At 36.6% G+C, this 15,980-nt stretch overlaps 2 protein-coding genes and 1 pseudogene across 2 annotated transcripts in view; 1 reads left to right on the forward strand and 2 right to left on the reverse strand.

The window, feature by feature from the left end:
* Nucleotides 1-2,588: 2,588 nt before the first annotated feature.
* LOC109244004 lies at nt 2,589-7,285 on the reverse strand (annotated as a pseudogene).
* A 941-nt stretch (nt 7,286-8,226) lies between these two features.
* LOC109244006 (hydroxyethylthiazole kinase) lies at nt 8,227-10,911 on the forward strand. The gene is made up of 2 exons (XM_019411033.1): nt 8,227-8,828; nt 10,377-10,911. Exons 1-2 carry the CDS (start codon nt 8,352-8,354, stop codon nt 10,764-10,766), a joined length of 867 nt encoding a protein of 288 aa, XP_019266578.1. The 5' UTR covers nt 8,227-8,351; the 3' UTR covers nt 10,767-10,911.
* A 1,423-nt stretch (nt 10,912-12,334) lies between these two features.
* Nucleotides 12,335-15,980, reverse strand: part of LOC109244005 (chaperonin CPN60-2, mitochondrial-like) — a 6,048-nt gene continuing 2,402 nt past the window's right edge. The window contains exons 6-18 of the mRNA XM_019411032.1: nt 15,310-15,405; nt 14,849-14,953; nt 14,655-14,741; nt 14,483-14,572; nt 14,311-14,391; nt 14,157-14,225; nt 13,905-13,982; nt 13,717-13,812; nt 13,487-13,586; nt 13,297-13,400; nt 13,071-13,176; nt 12,891-12,969; nt 12,335-12,680 (exon numbers count right to left, since the gene is read on the reverse strand). Of these exons, the coding sequence (XP_019266577.1) occupies nt 12,581-12,680; nt 12,891-12,969; nt 13,071-13,176; nt 13,297-13,400; nt 13,487-13,586; nt 13,717-13,812; nt 13,905-13,982; nt 14,157-14,225; nt 14,311-14,391; nt 14,483-14,572; nt 14,655-14,741; nt 14,849-14,953; nt 15,310-15,405 (1,191 nt within the window). The 3' untranslated portion in view covers nt 12,335-12,580. The remainder of the gene's footprint in view (nt 12,681-12,890; nt 12,970-13,070; nt 13,177-13,296; nt 13,401-13,486; nt 13,587-13,716; nt 13,813-13,904; nt 13,983-14,156; nt 14,226-14,310; nt 14,392-14,482; nt 14,573-14,654; nt 14,742-14,848; nt 14,954-15,309; nt 15,406-15,980) is intronic.

Genomic DNA, 15,980 nt, shown 5'->3' on the forward strand with positions numbered 1-15,980 from the left:
TCGAATGCCGGTTTCAGATTTGGCAGCCATGTTTGGCTTCGTCGTTAGTCGCGTCTAGGCTTCTCGTGGGTTGGACTTTCCTTGCCCATTGGGATATCGGGGCCGAGTCTCAATCCTATCCCGTCCGATATGCGCAAACAATAAGGGATACATGTCATACTTTGTTCATAAATCACATAGTGCGTGTGGGTACGAAAGTAAGACATGATACGCCTGTTATTTCAAAGAATCACACAGTAGGCCATCATCCCTCCCTAAGAGGTGGGAGTACAGGCCGGTATATAAGGTGTGCGTCAAATAGGATTGCGGTCATGCTAAGTGCGTAGTGACCGTGACCCTACTTTGAACATGCATATGACGTGCCAAACCCATCGCTACATATGAGGCGTGGGTTTTGCATAGGCATCGAACATAATTTCGATTTCACGTAGAGATCTGACCTAGATTGGTTCGGTTATCCCAAAAGCTTATCTATCACTTTTTCGAGTTGGTGTTTACACCGAGATGGTGAGTCTATGACAGCCTGGAAGCGATATTTGGCACATAGCTAGTTTCATATCTAAAGGAAACTAAGAATTTGGCTAAGAAATTCCCACAGACGGCGCCAAATTGGTTGACCAAAAAGTGTTAAATCTTTTGTTAAACTAATTAATGATGAAATAAAGGATAAATCTTAGCCAAGGAGAATTAACTCTAGATCTAAGCGCATTGAACAAGAGAATAAGATATAATCAAGCTTATAAACTTCATAAGATATCAAATGTAAATGATAGGATTACATTCTTGACATATTATCCCATGATGTAGCGATTAAGACAGAAAAGATGGAATGCCATAGATGAGGACGAGATCTAACTTTATTGATTCAACAAACATGACTACAGAGATTTGTTTTTCCCTATCTAAACCCTTTCATGGTTTTCTTCCCTTCTTCTCCTTCTGAGAGAGAAAAAGCGCCCCTTCTCTTGTCTTCTCACCTCTTATATATATTGTCAGTATTCCCTTTTGTCCATCGGTCCTTAACCAGAGTGCCTTCATCCCTTGACTGTACTTCACGCCGTCTCCCTCAGCTACCATGACATTTTCTTCGCCATACAGGCTTTTTGATGGCGCGATATCGGCGGTGGCCGAGGTATTCGTTGTTATTACATCTAGTGGGTACGACCATGGCTTAGTTAGCCTCTTACCATTCCTGTTAGCGCTAATCCACGTGTGGTCAGATTTTTACCCGTACAACCACCACAACAAATTTGTCGTTACATAAAGTGGCACTTTTTGTCATTACATAATGACGGATTTAACGATACAACATAATAAAATTTAAGTAACAATCAAAACAAACGTTGTATTTAAAGTAACAATACGATACAATACAATAGGTGACAACCATCCAAACAAGTTGTTACAAGATAGAGGGTTTGCGTACACACTACTTTTCTTAAACTCGTATTTTAGGATTTCGATGGGTATGTTATTGTTGCCGTAAGGGAAGATCTTCCTTGTTCTTCACAAAAGGTTGATTAAAGTTGGGAATTAGTTACACTTTTAGTATTCTATAATTCAGTAAATTTCAGTTTAATTGTTGAAAGTGCATTAGACATTATCTCTACCACAAAAAATTATGGTGGGAGTGATAAGTACCCCAATCCTTAGCCAGAGATATCAAATTCGTACCCTGAGGATGAAACCGTTTTCAAATTTCAATAGAGTGTTTTACTCCCAAAATGAGATTTTCTGTCGCGAATCTAAATTGTCGGGCCCAAATCGAATAGCAGAGGGGTGAAAAATCCAAAAAGAAAGCATCATTTCTAATTTAATATAAGATATCCCATGTGCTTACACATGTATATTTGTTTTTCTTTTTAAGCGTCAGTAAATATTGATATAATTGCAAATGATAGTGTTAAAACTTTTAAAAGTATGACTAAATGTAATGATATGATATGCTACCTTTCCAACTAAAAGTAGTTCTTTCTTACAAGATTCAACATGATATGGTTTGTACATACTCTAATAATTTGTACATAAGCTCAAGTTTCTTATCAAGAAGGACTATAAGTGCATATGTGATTTCTAACTAACGAGACGTTTTATTTCTCACAAATTTATAAATCCATATCTTACACTTTTGGGTCTATAAAATTCTGGGTCCATAAAATTGTGAGGCAAAAAAGAGGTGTCTGGGCTGTTACATACCCCCTCCTCCCCTTCTTATGGACTCAACGTCCTCGCTCCGCATGGGATTTTGCCTAGTTATGTGAGGCACAAAATAAAACTTTTCCTAACTTATAGATTATTAAGCACATTCCAAATGAGCCATCAAGTCAATTAGCAACTTATACAAATTGAAGCCATGAAATATAAAGTTATTTCTTCAATTTAAATACAAAATCTATTAGTTTTAAATAAATTATACACATTAAGATGCTGAAATACAAACAATCTTAATTATCCAGCGTTAAATTTTTGATACAATACTTAATAATTGGATATATATTCATATTCAGATATCTTACTCGTTGAAACAAAAATACGAGGTCTAAAATGTGCCTCGAAGAGTATTAGAGTATTGTTGAGAAAAAAGAAAATGAGCAAAATATTGACATCAAAGGATCTTGAATTACGAATGAAATGGGCATGATACAGCTATCCGCAGGTCTTGAGCCGAGGGTCTATTGGAAACAGCCTCTCTATCCTCACAAGATAGGGGTAAGGTCTGCGTACAAACTACCCTCCCCAAACCCCACGGTGTTGGATAATACTGGGTATGTTGTTGTTGTTGTACAATTATCAGCAGGGCTTGCCCAATTCAGTACATAATCTTACTCTGAAAAAGCTCAATATACAACAATCAGTTTCCAATCAAAGAATTGGCTACCTGACATTGATACACTATAAATTTTTAATATTTCAAGTGGTTCAATGAGTAGCTCGTGTCATATCTTCTGTCTATTCGCTAGTTTATTCATATAGTCGACCCCAACTTGTTTGGGACTGGTGCATAGTTGTAGTAGTTGTTGTTGTCGCCGTCGTCATAGTATTCATCTCTTCGTCTCTTCCTTTGCTATGTTTATCATCTGGAAGAAGAGCTCTTCTCATATTGACATTGATCAGACAAATATGATCCATTAGAAAAAAGCTGAAGTAATTTTTTTTCTAGCCTCTTTGCTCCTGGACCGGGTCTTAGGATTTCAGCGTCTCCCCAAACGCTACATTTGTTAGTTTCACTGTCACCTAAACACCATCCACCTGGCACTGGTTCGTCACGATTGTGGTGGAGAAGTTCATGGTCAATCTGATCAAGAACCGGATCGTCTGCCTCAAATGGCGAGGCAAATGCCGCTCCACTCATCAATAGGTCATTGAAGTCACTGGAGTTTAGTCGGCGAGCTTGTGATCTGGAGTTAAAAGAAGCATAGAGCATGTTGTGGTTGATCGTTGTCCTATTGAAATTCCGCGAGTTGCACAAAATGGTTGGAAAATAAACAGATTCTGAGGATGGTGAGTTTGACAAGTACATTAACAGAGTTCTAGGGAGGTTTTCTGAGCCTAAGATACAGTACTCAGTAAACCTCCGAGTCAAAATAGCTGATGATGACCCTGCAATAAGAACAAATTAGTCAGCGGTAGTATGAAACTCGTGTAAAACCAGTTAACTTTTAGCAAATATGCTAAACAAAGGAAGGGCTTTAACCACCTAAGTAGGGTTAAACACTAAGGATTAATTCTTCTTTGTCTGGCCAATGGGCATTGTCATTTATTTCTTGTTTGACTCCAACTCACATGGGCAAGGAAGCAGAATGAACAAAGAGGGAATTCACCTAACTCGGTCCTGGATTTGCGCTAAAATGCAACTTAGTTATTGAACTCCAAAGATGAGGATGTTACATTGTAGTACAAATCTGTGGTGCTTCATAGGAATCCAACATTTTTGGTATAAGTGGTAAGAAGCAAGTACTCTAAAGCTAAGGTTTAGGTTGTATGGTTCACTAAAACCTTTCCCACTTCATTTTCTAAGAACTTAATGATATATCTCGTTTTAGCTTCCTGGATTTCTATATTCCAAGATAACTGCTTTATACACCGCCGGTGTAAGGACTTTTTTTGCACCACCAGATCACCTTTACCTGTTGTAGCAGGTAACTTGTTTATGTACAAGGTTACAAATTCCACACTTTAAGGAGGCTTACCTATAGATATCATTTGGATGACGGATGACCTGAAATTCTTTATACTGACGGTGTATATCACTTAAACTCTTCTATAAATGTGAAGATGTTCATTTGGGTTCTCAACATATCCGTGCCACAAATATTCCATTTCAGCCTTTGAATTTGAGAAACTGCAGTTGGTACAATGCCATTATCCAAATCAAACTTATGATTCTTTCATGATTGGCAAAGTCGGTAGACCCTTTCCTGGGAAAATTTAAATTAGAATCTCAACTACAAATCATTCCCTTAAAGCTAGATGTCTGCGTAATTTATCCTGTCGGACAAACTTAACCCCTGTAATTAGCAGTAATCATCAAATTTTGGACTGTTTTAGCTCCCTATCATAGTATAGTCTTCTCTTGTAATGGAGCTAACATATGTAATGAAATTACTTATTTCATCAAGAGAAAGATTATAATAATTTTAAACTGTCATATGCACTCTTTCCCTTATTCACCTATCAACGCTATGGTTCCATTAAATATCTGTGATTTATGTGATAAAGACTTAGACGATAGACCCTTATGAGACTTAACATGAATGATTTTTTGCAGATCCAGAACGAATAAGTTGATGAATCCATTTTGGCGAGTGCTTGGTCATTTTGGCTAGAGAGAAATGTGAGTGTTTACAGCTTCACACAGGACGGAAAACATTTTGGCGAAAGATGGTTTTCCTCTGCTTCCTAATGCTTTAAAACTGATAAAGGAATGGTACTCTTAACATATAATGTTCTGCCTCAATTTTATGTTCTACTTTAGCCTTTACTCCTTTCTCTTTAACAAAAGGTATGCTTTGTTCTCAGTGTTATAGTTGGCCTCCCCATCAAGAAAATCTTTTTTTACTCGATTACAAGGCAAAAAAGGCAAAAATATTATTCCCACATTCAATACCTATTGATGCAGTTAAATGATCTCAGCATCCTCACCTGTGAATAATCGATAAGCATCTGGCAGTTCCCTTTTCTGAGTGGCGTAATATACTTCACTTTCTTCTGCAAGATAAAGCCCGGGATCAACAACTATCGGCTTCAACTTCTTTGACCTACACAATCCAAAGAACCGTATGTTACCCGTGTGTTCATATTCTTACGTAGTACAGGAGAATCGTATAATAGGAGAAGGAAATGGTCATACTCTCTCCAGCCAATGTAGCTCGAGTGGTTGACAAAATTAAGATCCTTGGGTAGATATGATAAAATGTGAAGAAGATCTGAAAATCGACAAGAATTTCACCAGTTAACGCATCAGTCATCACTCATCACCAAAGAGAAAGCAAGGTATAGGGAGAAATGAGTTAACGAAAAGATAATGGATTGAGATTCTACTGTAAACCAATCCAAGCACACGAATGGCACAGTTCAACGACAAGAATTTGCATAACAAAACCATCAGTTATCACTCATCAACTGAATAGATAGCCAGGTGCAAGGACAAATGGAGTTCAACTACACAGCTTCATTGATCGAAAATCTAACAGAATAAACTTTTCCAAGTAAGGCATTTTTACTTTTCCGAGTAAGGCATTTTTACTTACTAAAGAAGCTACGAATATCAATGAACTTCTCCGTAAATGCTTCTAACAAACTTATCCAAGAAACAAATTGCATCAAGTGCATATTCAGGCGTAGAAAAATGTCAACAACATAGAATAATCCCTTCACAACTAAAGTGGTCAATTGCCATTTTAAAGATAACTCGCTTCCCATAATATTTAAACTTCTTGCAAAAAAAAAAAAAAAAATCAATCTTTTTTCGTTTTGATAACGGAGAAATCCATCTGGGGCCAACCCTTAAGATCAATTGCAGCCTTCGGAACTTGGGGATATTGCCCACCCCCCACCCCCCTTCCCCTCCCCCAACTCTTCTCCACTTAGTATACTAGGCTAAGTTCGACAAAAACCAATCTTAGTATGAACTCAATTAAGATCCTAAATCACCAAAAAATGGAATTCAACACTCAAAAAGAAAAAGATTTTTTTTCAGCGATAAAAGATCACCCTTTACAACTAAGGTGGTCAATGGTCATCTTAAGGATAACTCACCTACATATACTCCCTTTATTCCGACTTGCATGATCCTATTTTTAGTCTGATCAAAAAAGAATGACCTTATTCTAAATATAGAAACAATTTAACTTTAAGCTTTTCATTTTACTCTTAGTGAGAAGCTTTTATACACACAACTGTTATGACATATTTAACACGACAAACTTCAAAAGTCTTATACTTGTACAAATGTTATGGCATATTTAAGACGACAAATTCAAAAGTCTTCGTCAGTAAGAACTCAATTAAGATCCAAAACTCACAACAAAAGGCCCAAAAATTAGCTAGCAAAAGAAATTCAAACAAAAAACAAATAAAAATCAAAAAAAAATTCTATTTCATACCATCTTGAGTAACAAGTGGATAATCAGCAGCTGAAAGATTAATAAACCAATTCCAAGATTTTGAAAGTTTCAAAAGAATAGAAGCTCCATGTAGTGTAGCAGCCAATGCAGAACTCCCAATTTTGTATCTAAAATCAGCTTTTCCAATAACATTCACATTTTGGGCAGCTTTAAATACTGGCACGGATTGAACAGTAAGTGCTAAATTATTAAGTTCTGATTTAGAAGCTTTTTTATCAAGATGGATTAAATACTGGTTTTTTGGATGGTAAATGGAAAATAGTAATCTAAGGATTCTTGAAGAGTCTTTAGTGGAACCTGAGATGAGGTAAGCTATTGAAGGGGGGGTGGGTGGGAGGGTAGTTTGGTCATTTGGGTTGGATGGGGAGTTGAGGTAGTGTGGGAAAAGGGAAGGGTGGGGTGGGGGTAAGAGAGGGGGTGGGAGGGGTAAAGGAGAGGGAAAGTATAAGGAGAAGAGAGAATAGGGTGGTGATTAAGAGGATAAAGGGTGTTGAAAAAGTGATGCTGCGGCAAATGCTGGTGGTGGTGGTGGTGGCGGCGGCGGCGGAGGAGGAGGAAATGGTGGTGGGTGGTGGTTGAAGGTGGTGCATTTTTGTTGCAAATGCTACTGCTGCCGGCGATAGAGAAAATGCTAAAGTGTTTATGTTTGGGTAGTTTGTGATCATTTTGTACTTTAACTTTGTCAAAAAACATCTTCTTCTTTTTTTCTTTATTCAAATATTTAACAAGTTTTTTTTCTCAAACTTAAGAAATTTTTCAAAATCTTTTCCTTTTTTCCAAAAAATTTCCACTTTTTTTTCGAAATCAACATTTGTTCATAAAATTTTCAATTTTCAATTGAAGATTCATTTTGAAAATTTTCGAAAATTTAAAAAACTCTAAAAGACTGTATTTCAAAATTTTCATTCAAATCACTCACAAAACTTCAAAAACAACTCAAAATTATATTCATGTCCAAACACAACTCTAATTTTCAAATACCAATTTTACTTGAAATTTTTTTTTAACCTTTTTTTTGGAATTTTACAATTGTTATGTCCAAACGCCCACTAAAAATAGACCCAAAAATAGCATAAATTATACCTCCTAATATGAGTTTTGGTTTAAAAAGTTTGGTTTCTATTAATAGCTTGTTTGGTCATGCTTCTTTTGATTTAAAAGTGCTTTTTCTGGCAAAAAATATTTTTTTTCAAAGTTAAGGTTTGACCAAGCTTTATAAGGAAAAAAGTGTTTGACTAGAAGCATATGGAGCTTTTGAGAAACAACAAAAAATAGTTTCTTCCCAAAAACACTTAAGAATTTTTGAGAGAAAATACACTTATAAATACTTTTTAAAAGCTTGATTAAATACTACAGTAAATAACTCAATAATGCTTTTTTAATTGATTAGTCAAATACAAATTATTTCATCAAAAATAATTATTTTAAAGTACTTATGAGAAAAATATTTTCAAAATAAACTGATTTTAGAAGCAACGTCAAAATTGCTATAAATAGACAGAACAATAAGGACATTTTTTACAACCTAGAGGACCAATATTGTTCAATGGTGTACTTAGGGGACTATTTCTTAACTCGCCTATTTTCCCATTTTCTTGAAAATTTTAGTATTAAATGTCTTTTGCAATTAACAGCGTGGAATCCTTCAACTCCTATTTAAGTATTATCAGCTCGCCAAATTGACACACAGCTCAAAACTCCATTTTCTTTAAGCCAAAAACATCCATGGCAGAAGACAAAATTAAAACCAGTGAACCCCAAAAAGGAGTTGAAAGTTCCAATTTACAGTGGGCCCCACAAGCATGGGCCCACTTAGAATTAGTCCGTTCAAAATCACCATTAATTCAATGCATAACAAACTTCGTTTCAATGGATTTCATGGCCAACACTTTATTATCCGCCGGCGCATCGCCGGCAATGATTCATTCAGTTGATGAAATTCCGGAATTTACACCAAAAACCCTCGGAGTTTGCATAAATATGGGAACACTCACACCTGACTGGCTACCGGGTATGAAGTTGGCTGCAGAAGTGGCTAACCAGTGCAAGAAGCCTTGGGTGCTTGATCCTGTAGCTGCTGGCGGAACAAGTTTCCGGTTAAAGGCGTGTTTGGAGATGATGAATTTTAGGCCTAGTGTTGTTAGAGGGAATGGGTCTGAGATTCTTGCTCTTTTTAAGGGTTCTGTTGACTCTAATTCCAAGGTATGATAATATATACTTCCTCTTTTCCAATTTATGTGTTACTCGACACAAAGTTTAAGAAAAAAAAGGAAGACTTTAAAAATTTATGGTCTAAATAAAATAAAAATTTGGAAGTTGAAGCGTTTCTAAATATGGAAAGCTGACATTGTTTTGGACAAACTGAAAAGGAAATAGTGTCGCATAAGTTGGGATGGAAGTAGTATACAATATTTTGTATCAGCTGTTTTTGCATACTATATACTCTATATCCAATTCATATGATACAGTTGACTTGACACGAAGTTTAAGGAAAAAATAGTTTTGAAAGATTTGTGATTATAAAAGCTTTTTATTAATGGTAAAAAGTGAAAAGTTTATAGTTAAAAATTTTCCAAATATATAAATATGTCATTCTTTTTGGAACTAATTAGTAAAAAAAATAGTGTCACATAAACTGGAACGAATGGAGTATGGAATATCAATATTATCATTGATGGTATGCTTACATTATGTCCAATGTTTACTAGGAGTTCTTTTTAGTTTAGTCTGTTAAGAGATATATATATATATGTTAATTGCTAGTAGAAAATGTAGAGAACCTCTACAACGTTTAAGAATACTAAATTATTGAATATTGGGATAAAACGGGTCCAAATGGATTGTAAGGATTCATATAACTGACTCCAAATGATTTGGATTGAGACGTAGTTGTTGTTGTCATTGAATATCTACCTTCTGAGTTGTCTATTTCATGATAGTCAAGCCAAAATGGCTCCTTTATCTGGTTTTCATTTCTATTCTCTTTCTTGGAAAATGGTGTAAGTTTTACTAAAAGCTGCATTTTTATGCAAGATTTGATAATATCCTAAATTTTTGTCTCTCCTTGTATATGAGCTAAGATCACTTTGTCTTTAATACTTATAACTTATCTAAGAATGGGAGGAAGAGAAGAATCTTGTTCTATTTGTGCAAAATTAACTCTTCATATCTTATGCTATAACCAGAAAATATGTGAAATGGGGCTATTCTGATTTCTGCCTATTGATAGTATAGGCAGAGTGGTAGTCTAGAAAGTTCCTAAAACAGGTTGAAAGCTGACCAAAGTTCAATATATGAGTTGGGAAAAAGAAACTGGTTTGCCCAAAGTGGGTTAACTGTTAGATGGTTTAATGATTTAAGTAATTGTATACTAATATGGCTAGTTAGACATGGGTTAATATACAGAAAATGAAATCGTTAAATGAAGAGCAAGTGATGATGAAATATTCATGTAGTTTGATTTGTATACTTAAGGACAAATTTTGCTACCATTGGCCATAAACTTAAAAGGGATATACTCTTGATTCTGTTGCTCTTTTTGTATGATTTAGAACTGTATGCTCATAGTTAAAGAAGTTGAATGGGAGATAACTATTTTTTAGTAAGCAAAGATTTGTTTGTGAGAACTGAGAACACGTCGTTACTGTATTACAATTTTCCTTTGCGTTCCTATTCTGTTTCTTATTAAGCGAGTAAATTTCAATTCTTGTGCATATAGTTTCTAATCTCTTTCCATTTGATTGATTTAAGGGTGTGGATAGCGTATACGGTTCAGGAGATGCTGTTGAAGCAGCAAAATCCCTTGCTCAACAAAGTGGTAGTGTAGTTGCTGTTTCTGGAGCTGTTGATTATATTACGGATGGTGATAGGGTCGTATGCGTGCATAATGGTGTGCCTATGTTGCAAACAATTACTGCAACTGGTTGTTCTGTCACTGCCCTCATTGCTGCCTTTCTCGCAGTTGATCCATCCCATGCTGTTGAAGCGACAGCTTCTGCATTGGCTATCTTTGGTGTCGCTAGTGAGATAGGGATGGACATGGCTAGAGGTCCAGCTTCACTGAGGACATCATTGATCGATTCATTATATGGACTCGATGAAGCTACTGCACTTGGCCGAGTAAGAATCAGCTGCTTATAATGCTTAGAGGAGCAATGAATGTGTGCATTGCCCATTAGACCAAATGTGGTTTCCTATAGCACCAAGTAAATGTCAAATAGTCAACTCATGTTATTTTACTTAGTAGACATTCTTTAACCCTTAATGAAAGCATGGTTTTAAACTAGCAGACTGGAAATTATTTTTCCATCCATATTGAAACTGGTTTTAGAATATGGATTACCATTGTGACTTAACCAGAGGCTTGTAGCTTGGAATCTTGCTTCTCTCAGTTGTTTGTTGTTGAATTCATAAAAGAGAAAAGAGGCATTCGTCTGAGGGAGAATTATAGGGTCTAAGGAGATTTCAGTAGCTCTCTTTGCCTCAATTTTCTTAAAGATTCACAGAGAAACTTCAGTAAGCAAGTCGAACGGTGATCCTGAGCAGTGTCTCTGCACCATTTGTGACATGCTGACCAGCTGGTATGAGTGAACAAGCTCTGGAATGCCACAAGCATTCTTAAACTTGCCAATGCCTCCAGTAACTGAAAACCAGGATATGGTGCTTCCTATCCTGTACACACCAAGAAGTTACGGGTGTCGCCGTATTCCCCTTCTTCCTAAGCTGGACTTGTGTTTTGCCAAGAATTGTGTGCCCAGCTCAGGGGAAGAGGTCAAGATATCATCAATAACAGTGATTGTTCCAAAGCCAAGTTCTAAGCCATCAGGGCTTAGTTGGGCAGTCACAAACAGTGGCGTAGCCAGGAATTTCAGTAAGGGAATTCAAAAGATAAAGAAGTAAACATACAAAGAAGTTATTGGGATTCAACATCTACAATATATACATACAAATTAATTCTGACCTAGTAAAGATTGTGTAATTCTTATATGAAGGGGTTTCTGGCTCTGGCCATGGTCACAGTTTGGCCATTCTTGTTTCCGCCAGCAAATGATGTGACTGCTAATCCTGTTCCTAGTGAAACACCATTGACATTGAATGATGGAATAGCTCCATCGGCGTAGGGAATGGCTACACCATCCTTTGGAGGTCTGAAACCAAGAGGTCTTGCAAAGAGTACTTGGCCGCTGTAGATGTTGTCTAACAAGCCGGTGATTGGCCTGGCTCTCGGGTTGTTGCCTCCGAGAATATCATCCATGTGTAATTCCAGGATTGGTTCTTCAGGGTTTTCGGGATCAACTGCAGTTATAAACTGCAAGGTTGATGGCTGCAAATAGAACTTCAATAAGGGAGGGTGATGATTGCCTTGACATTGATTTTCTTTCTTCTTTTTGATGTGTGTTTATTGAGTCAAGATGTTTCCTTGATTAACAATATTGCCATGCACTTTATAAAGAGAATGTAGAAAAATGGAGTTTGTGAGATTAAAATGTGGTGAAGTTGTTGGAATTTCCTTGAGAGTGTTACGTACAACAGAATTTCTGGTCTGCATGGTCCAATCATTGTGTACGCTCCTCTATATACAGAAAGATTTTGTATATGTCAATAATAGGAAACCTTGACTTTGCAGTAGTAGTATTTTTTTTATTTGACAGGTCGATTTTATTTATATTTACCATAACTAAGAAAGGAAGGTTGGTTGGGGTGGCTCCTTCAAAAATTCTTACATTTCAACTGTCACTGAGAATAACAATAACAATTTTCTTAGACAAAAAAATGAGGATGCCGAACTGTCTTGCGAATATTGCAAATTCTCAACCTACAAAAACATGAATTCACATTCATCTCTTGCTATTGTTACAATTATAGTACCATCACTACCGTAAGAATTCATCAGACAACCTTAAGTTTCTTATTCTGTATGTCAGGCACTTGAATCATTGTTCTTTGCTAGTGCATTAGTAGCCCATACCACCACCAGGCATAGGTGGAGATGGCGTCTCGTCCTTGGGAAGCTCAACAACAACAGCTTCGGTTGTAGTCAATAGAGATGACACACTGCACGCAACATAAAAAAGTAAAAGCATGAGCCTTAACTTCTTCACACCGACAGTCTAACAACTTTTACATTGACGATGATATAACAGATTAAGTTGCACTAATAGTGTATAAGTTGTCCATGGATATAAGTTAAATCCATGCATATTAGCAAGAATGCCAAGGGAAGAAATACATTGGAAGAAGAAAATATAAAGAGTATGTGCTCACCTAGCAGCATCAACTAGAGCAGTCCTAATTACTTTCAAAGGGTCGATGATCCCTGATTTTACCATATCAACATATTCACCTGTTGCAGCGATGAACATACAGATTAATCGATTTTTTCCCCGTATGCATTGACATGCCTCCTATTTCAACTCTAATTTTAGGAAATAGAAGGATCCGAACCTTTTGCCGCATCATATCCAAGATCAGGGTCATCCTGCTCCAACAGTTTACCAACCACTACAGCACCCTCCACCCCGGCATTAGAGGCAATTGTATGTACTGGTGTCTGCAATTAGAAAGTTCAGACATATCAGCCCATCAAATACAAATTCATTCCAAAGCATAACCAGTCATGGCTTGACAACTACTCTGTAAATGCGATAGGGAGAAATGTAAAATTGCAGACCTTCAGAGCATTCTGAATAATTTGGACACCAATCTTCTGGTCAAAGTTGGCTGTTGGCAAGTTATCCAATTCTTTTGATGCATAAAGAAGTGCAACACCACCACCTGCACGACAAGAACAAGATTAGTCTCCTACTATTAGGCTCTTGGTAAGTTGGACAAGGCATGAAGAGACATGAACATGTAATAACCTGGAACAATTCCTTCCTCTACAGCAGCCTTTGTGGCATTCAAAGCATCTGTAACTCTGTCTTTCTTCTCACCAACCTCAAGTTCACTAGCTCCTCCGACCTGGCAGACCCATACCAACTCAAATCAATATACCTTCTACAACTGGCATAGTAGAGAAGTTTGGATCTTTTCTAAAAGTTTCTGTATATTTAGGTTCTGAAAGAATACAGACTGCAATAAAATTGAATACCTTCAATACTGCAACACCACCTGAAAGCTTAGCTAGTCTTTCCTGCAATTTTTCCTTGTCATAATCAGATGTGCTCAGTTCAATTGCTGATCTGATCTGTCAATACAAAGAGCACAACATATGTTCAACCCCGCACCATTGGATAATATGGCGCTTGCATTGATAATATCGGTGCAGATAAAAAAAACCTGTTCACATCTCTCCTCAATGGCCTTCTTCTCACCAGCACCATCAAGAACGACGGTGTCATCCTTGGAGATAGTCACCTAAAAAACGAAATGCCGTGAGACTAGGAAAGACAGAGAGATGTTGTTCAGCAGCAAAAATAGAAAATAAACAAGAATTGCAATGAGGGACCACGTTTCTTGCACCATTAAGTAATACGAAAGCTCGGGGATGCACCAATCTAATCCATACTACAGTGATATTATCAAATGTACCTTTTTACATTTTCCCAGCATGTCCAACTCCACATTCTCAAGATTCAATCCAAGTTCTTCAGTTATGACCTATCATGCACAGGTAAGAAATGCTGGTTACATAAGAACAAATAGCAAATATCTTATACAGGAGCGTATGAAGACAGTTGCTTACCTGGCCTCCAGTTAAAGCAGCAAGATCTTGCAAATTAGCCTTCCTGTTTTCACCAAATCCTGGAGCTTTGATGGCGCAAACCTGTAATATTTGCCAATATAATTAGCCGAACGAAGTATTACACTGACCTCAAAAAAGTAAACATATTTTTTTTCCTCAAGCAGCATATTACCTTGATTCCAGCACGAAGCTTGTTCAGAATAAGTGTAGCAAGTATTTCACTCTCCACATCTTCGGACACAATTAAGAGGGGCCTTTGCTTCTGAACATATGAAATAAGAATAAGAAACAGCTCTAAAGGTCATAGTGGAAACTCGAATTAAGAATGTCAGAAGAAAGACTACCTTCAAAGCCAATTCTAACACTTTCACAATAGCATTTATGCTTGAGATTTTTTTCTCGTGAATAAGAATAAGTGGGTCATCCAGCTCCTGTCGGGCATCAGAATTGTTGTGAGTTCGAATGAAAAAGAGGCGGGCTGTAAAATATGTAATATTGCCAAAGCAGTCATGCAGCTAAATTAATAACGAAGACATACACATTTCTGATTCTTCTCATTCGTGATAAAGTATGGAGATATGTAGCCCCTGTCCAGCTTCATCCCCTCAACAACTTCCAACTCATTAAACAATGTCTTTCCGTCCTGCATGATATTAGAATTGATTAGTGTTCACATCTTTACAGCACGATTCCGTACGTTTCCAACTCAGTTACCACAAAGTAAAGAATTACACAATATTCTTATCCGACTAAAAAAAAAGACTGCCAGAGTTCCAAATGTCAGGGTTCTTGCACAATTGTTTGCTATTAGCAACTCAAATGAATAAAATCACAGTAAGTTTATTGGTAACTCTACATCTTCTCCTCTCTCAGATACATCCGACAAGGCAATAAAGAAATTATGATTTTAGCAGACCAGAAATTCAAGGAAAAGTTCAGACCATCATGGCAAAAATATCATGTATTATACACACAAAACAAAATCTGAAAATTACTTACTTGGATAGTGATGACACCTTCCTTGCCTACTTTCTCCATAGCCTTTGCAATTAGCTCACCAATTTCTCTTTCTCCATTTGCAGAGATTGTCCCAACCTATCAAAAGGTCATACTATCATAATCTTATTGGAAATAGTGCAGTTGCGACACTCTAGAACAGAAAATTGATATCTCATTCAGTTATCCAGAAAATTAGTGGGCATTTGGACATAAGAATTGTAAAATTCCAAAATAGGGTGAAAAAAATTTTCAAGTGAAAATGATACTTGAAATTTAGATTTGTGTTTGGACATGAATATATGAATATAATTTTGGGTTGTTTTTGAAGTTCTGTGAGTGAGTTGAGTGAAAATTTTGAAAAACAGCTTTTTGGAGTTTCTCGAATTTTCAAAAATTTCCAAAATGCATCTTCAAGTGAAAATTGGAAATTTTATGAAGCTGATTTCCGAAAAAAAGTGAAATTTTTTTGGAAAAAAGGGAAAAAAATTTTATGTCCAAACGGGCTCTTAGTGTTTTGAAATTTTTACTTGCACCAAAGAGCAAGTTAGATTCTGCTTTTACCCCCCTCTGCTTCATTCTTGCAATATCAGAATCCTAGTGGAAATAATACAGCGCTGACGACTGCGGTAGAAGATTGATATCACTTTCTTAAATGAACCTTGCCTGCCCTT

This window comes from Nicotiana attenuata, unplaced genomic scaffold, assembly GCF_001879085.1.
Source record: "Nicotiana attenuata strain UT unplaced genomic scaffold, NIATTr2, whole genome shotgun sequence".
NCBI lineage: Eukaryota > Viridiplantae > Streptophyta > Magnoliopsida > Solanales > Solanaceae > Nicotiana > Nicotiana attenuata.

Coding starts and splice junctions, on each gene's coding strand:
- LOC109244006 (XM_019411033.1), top strand. CDS start 8,352: ATGGCAGAAGACAAAATTAAAACCAGTGAACCCCAAAAAGGAGTTGAA. Junction 8,829..10,376: donor CTGTTGACTCTAATTCCAAG/GTATGATAATAT, acceptor GATTGATTTAAG/GGTGTGGATAGCGTATACGG.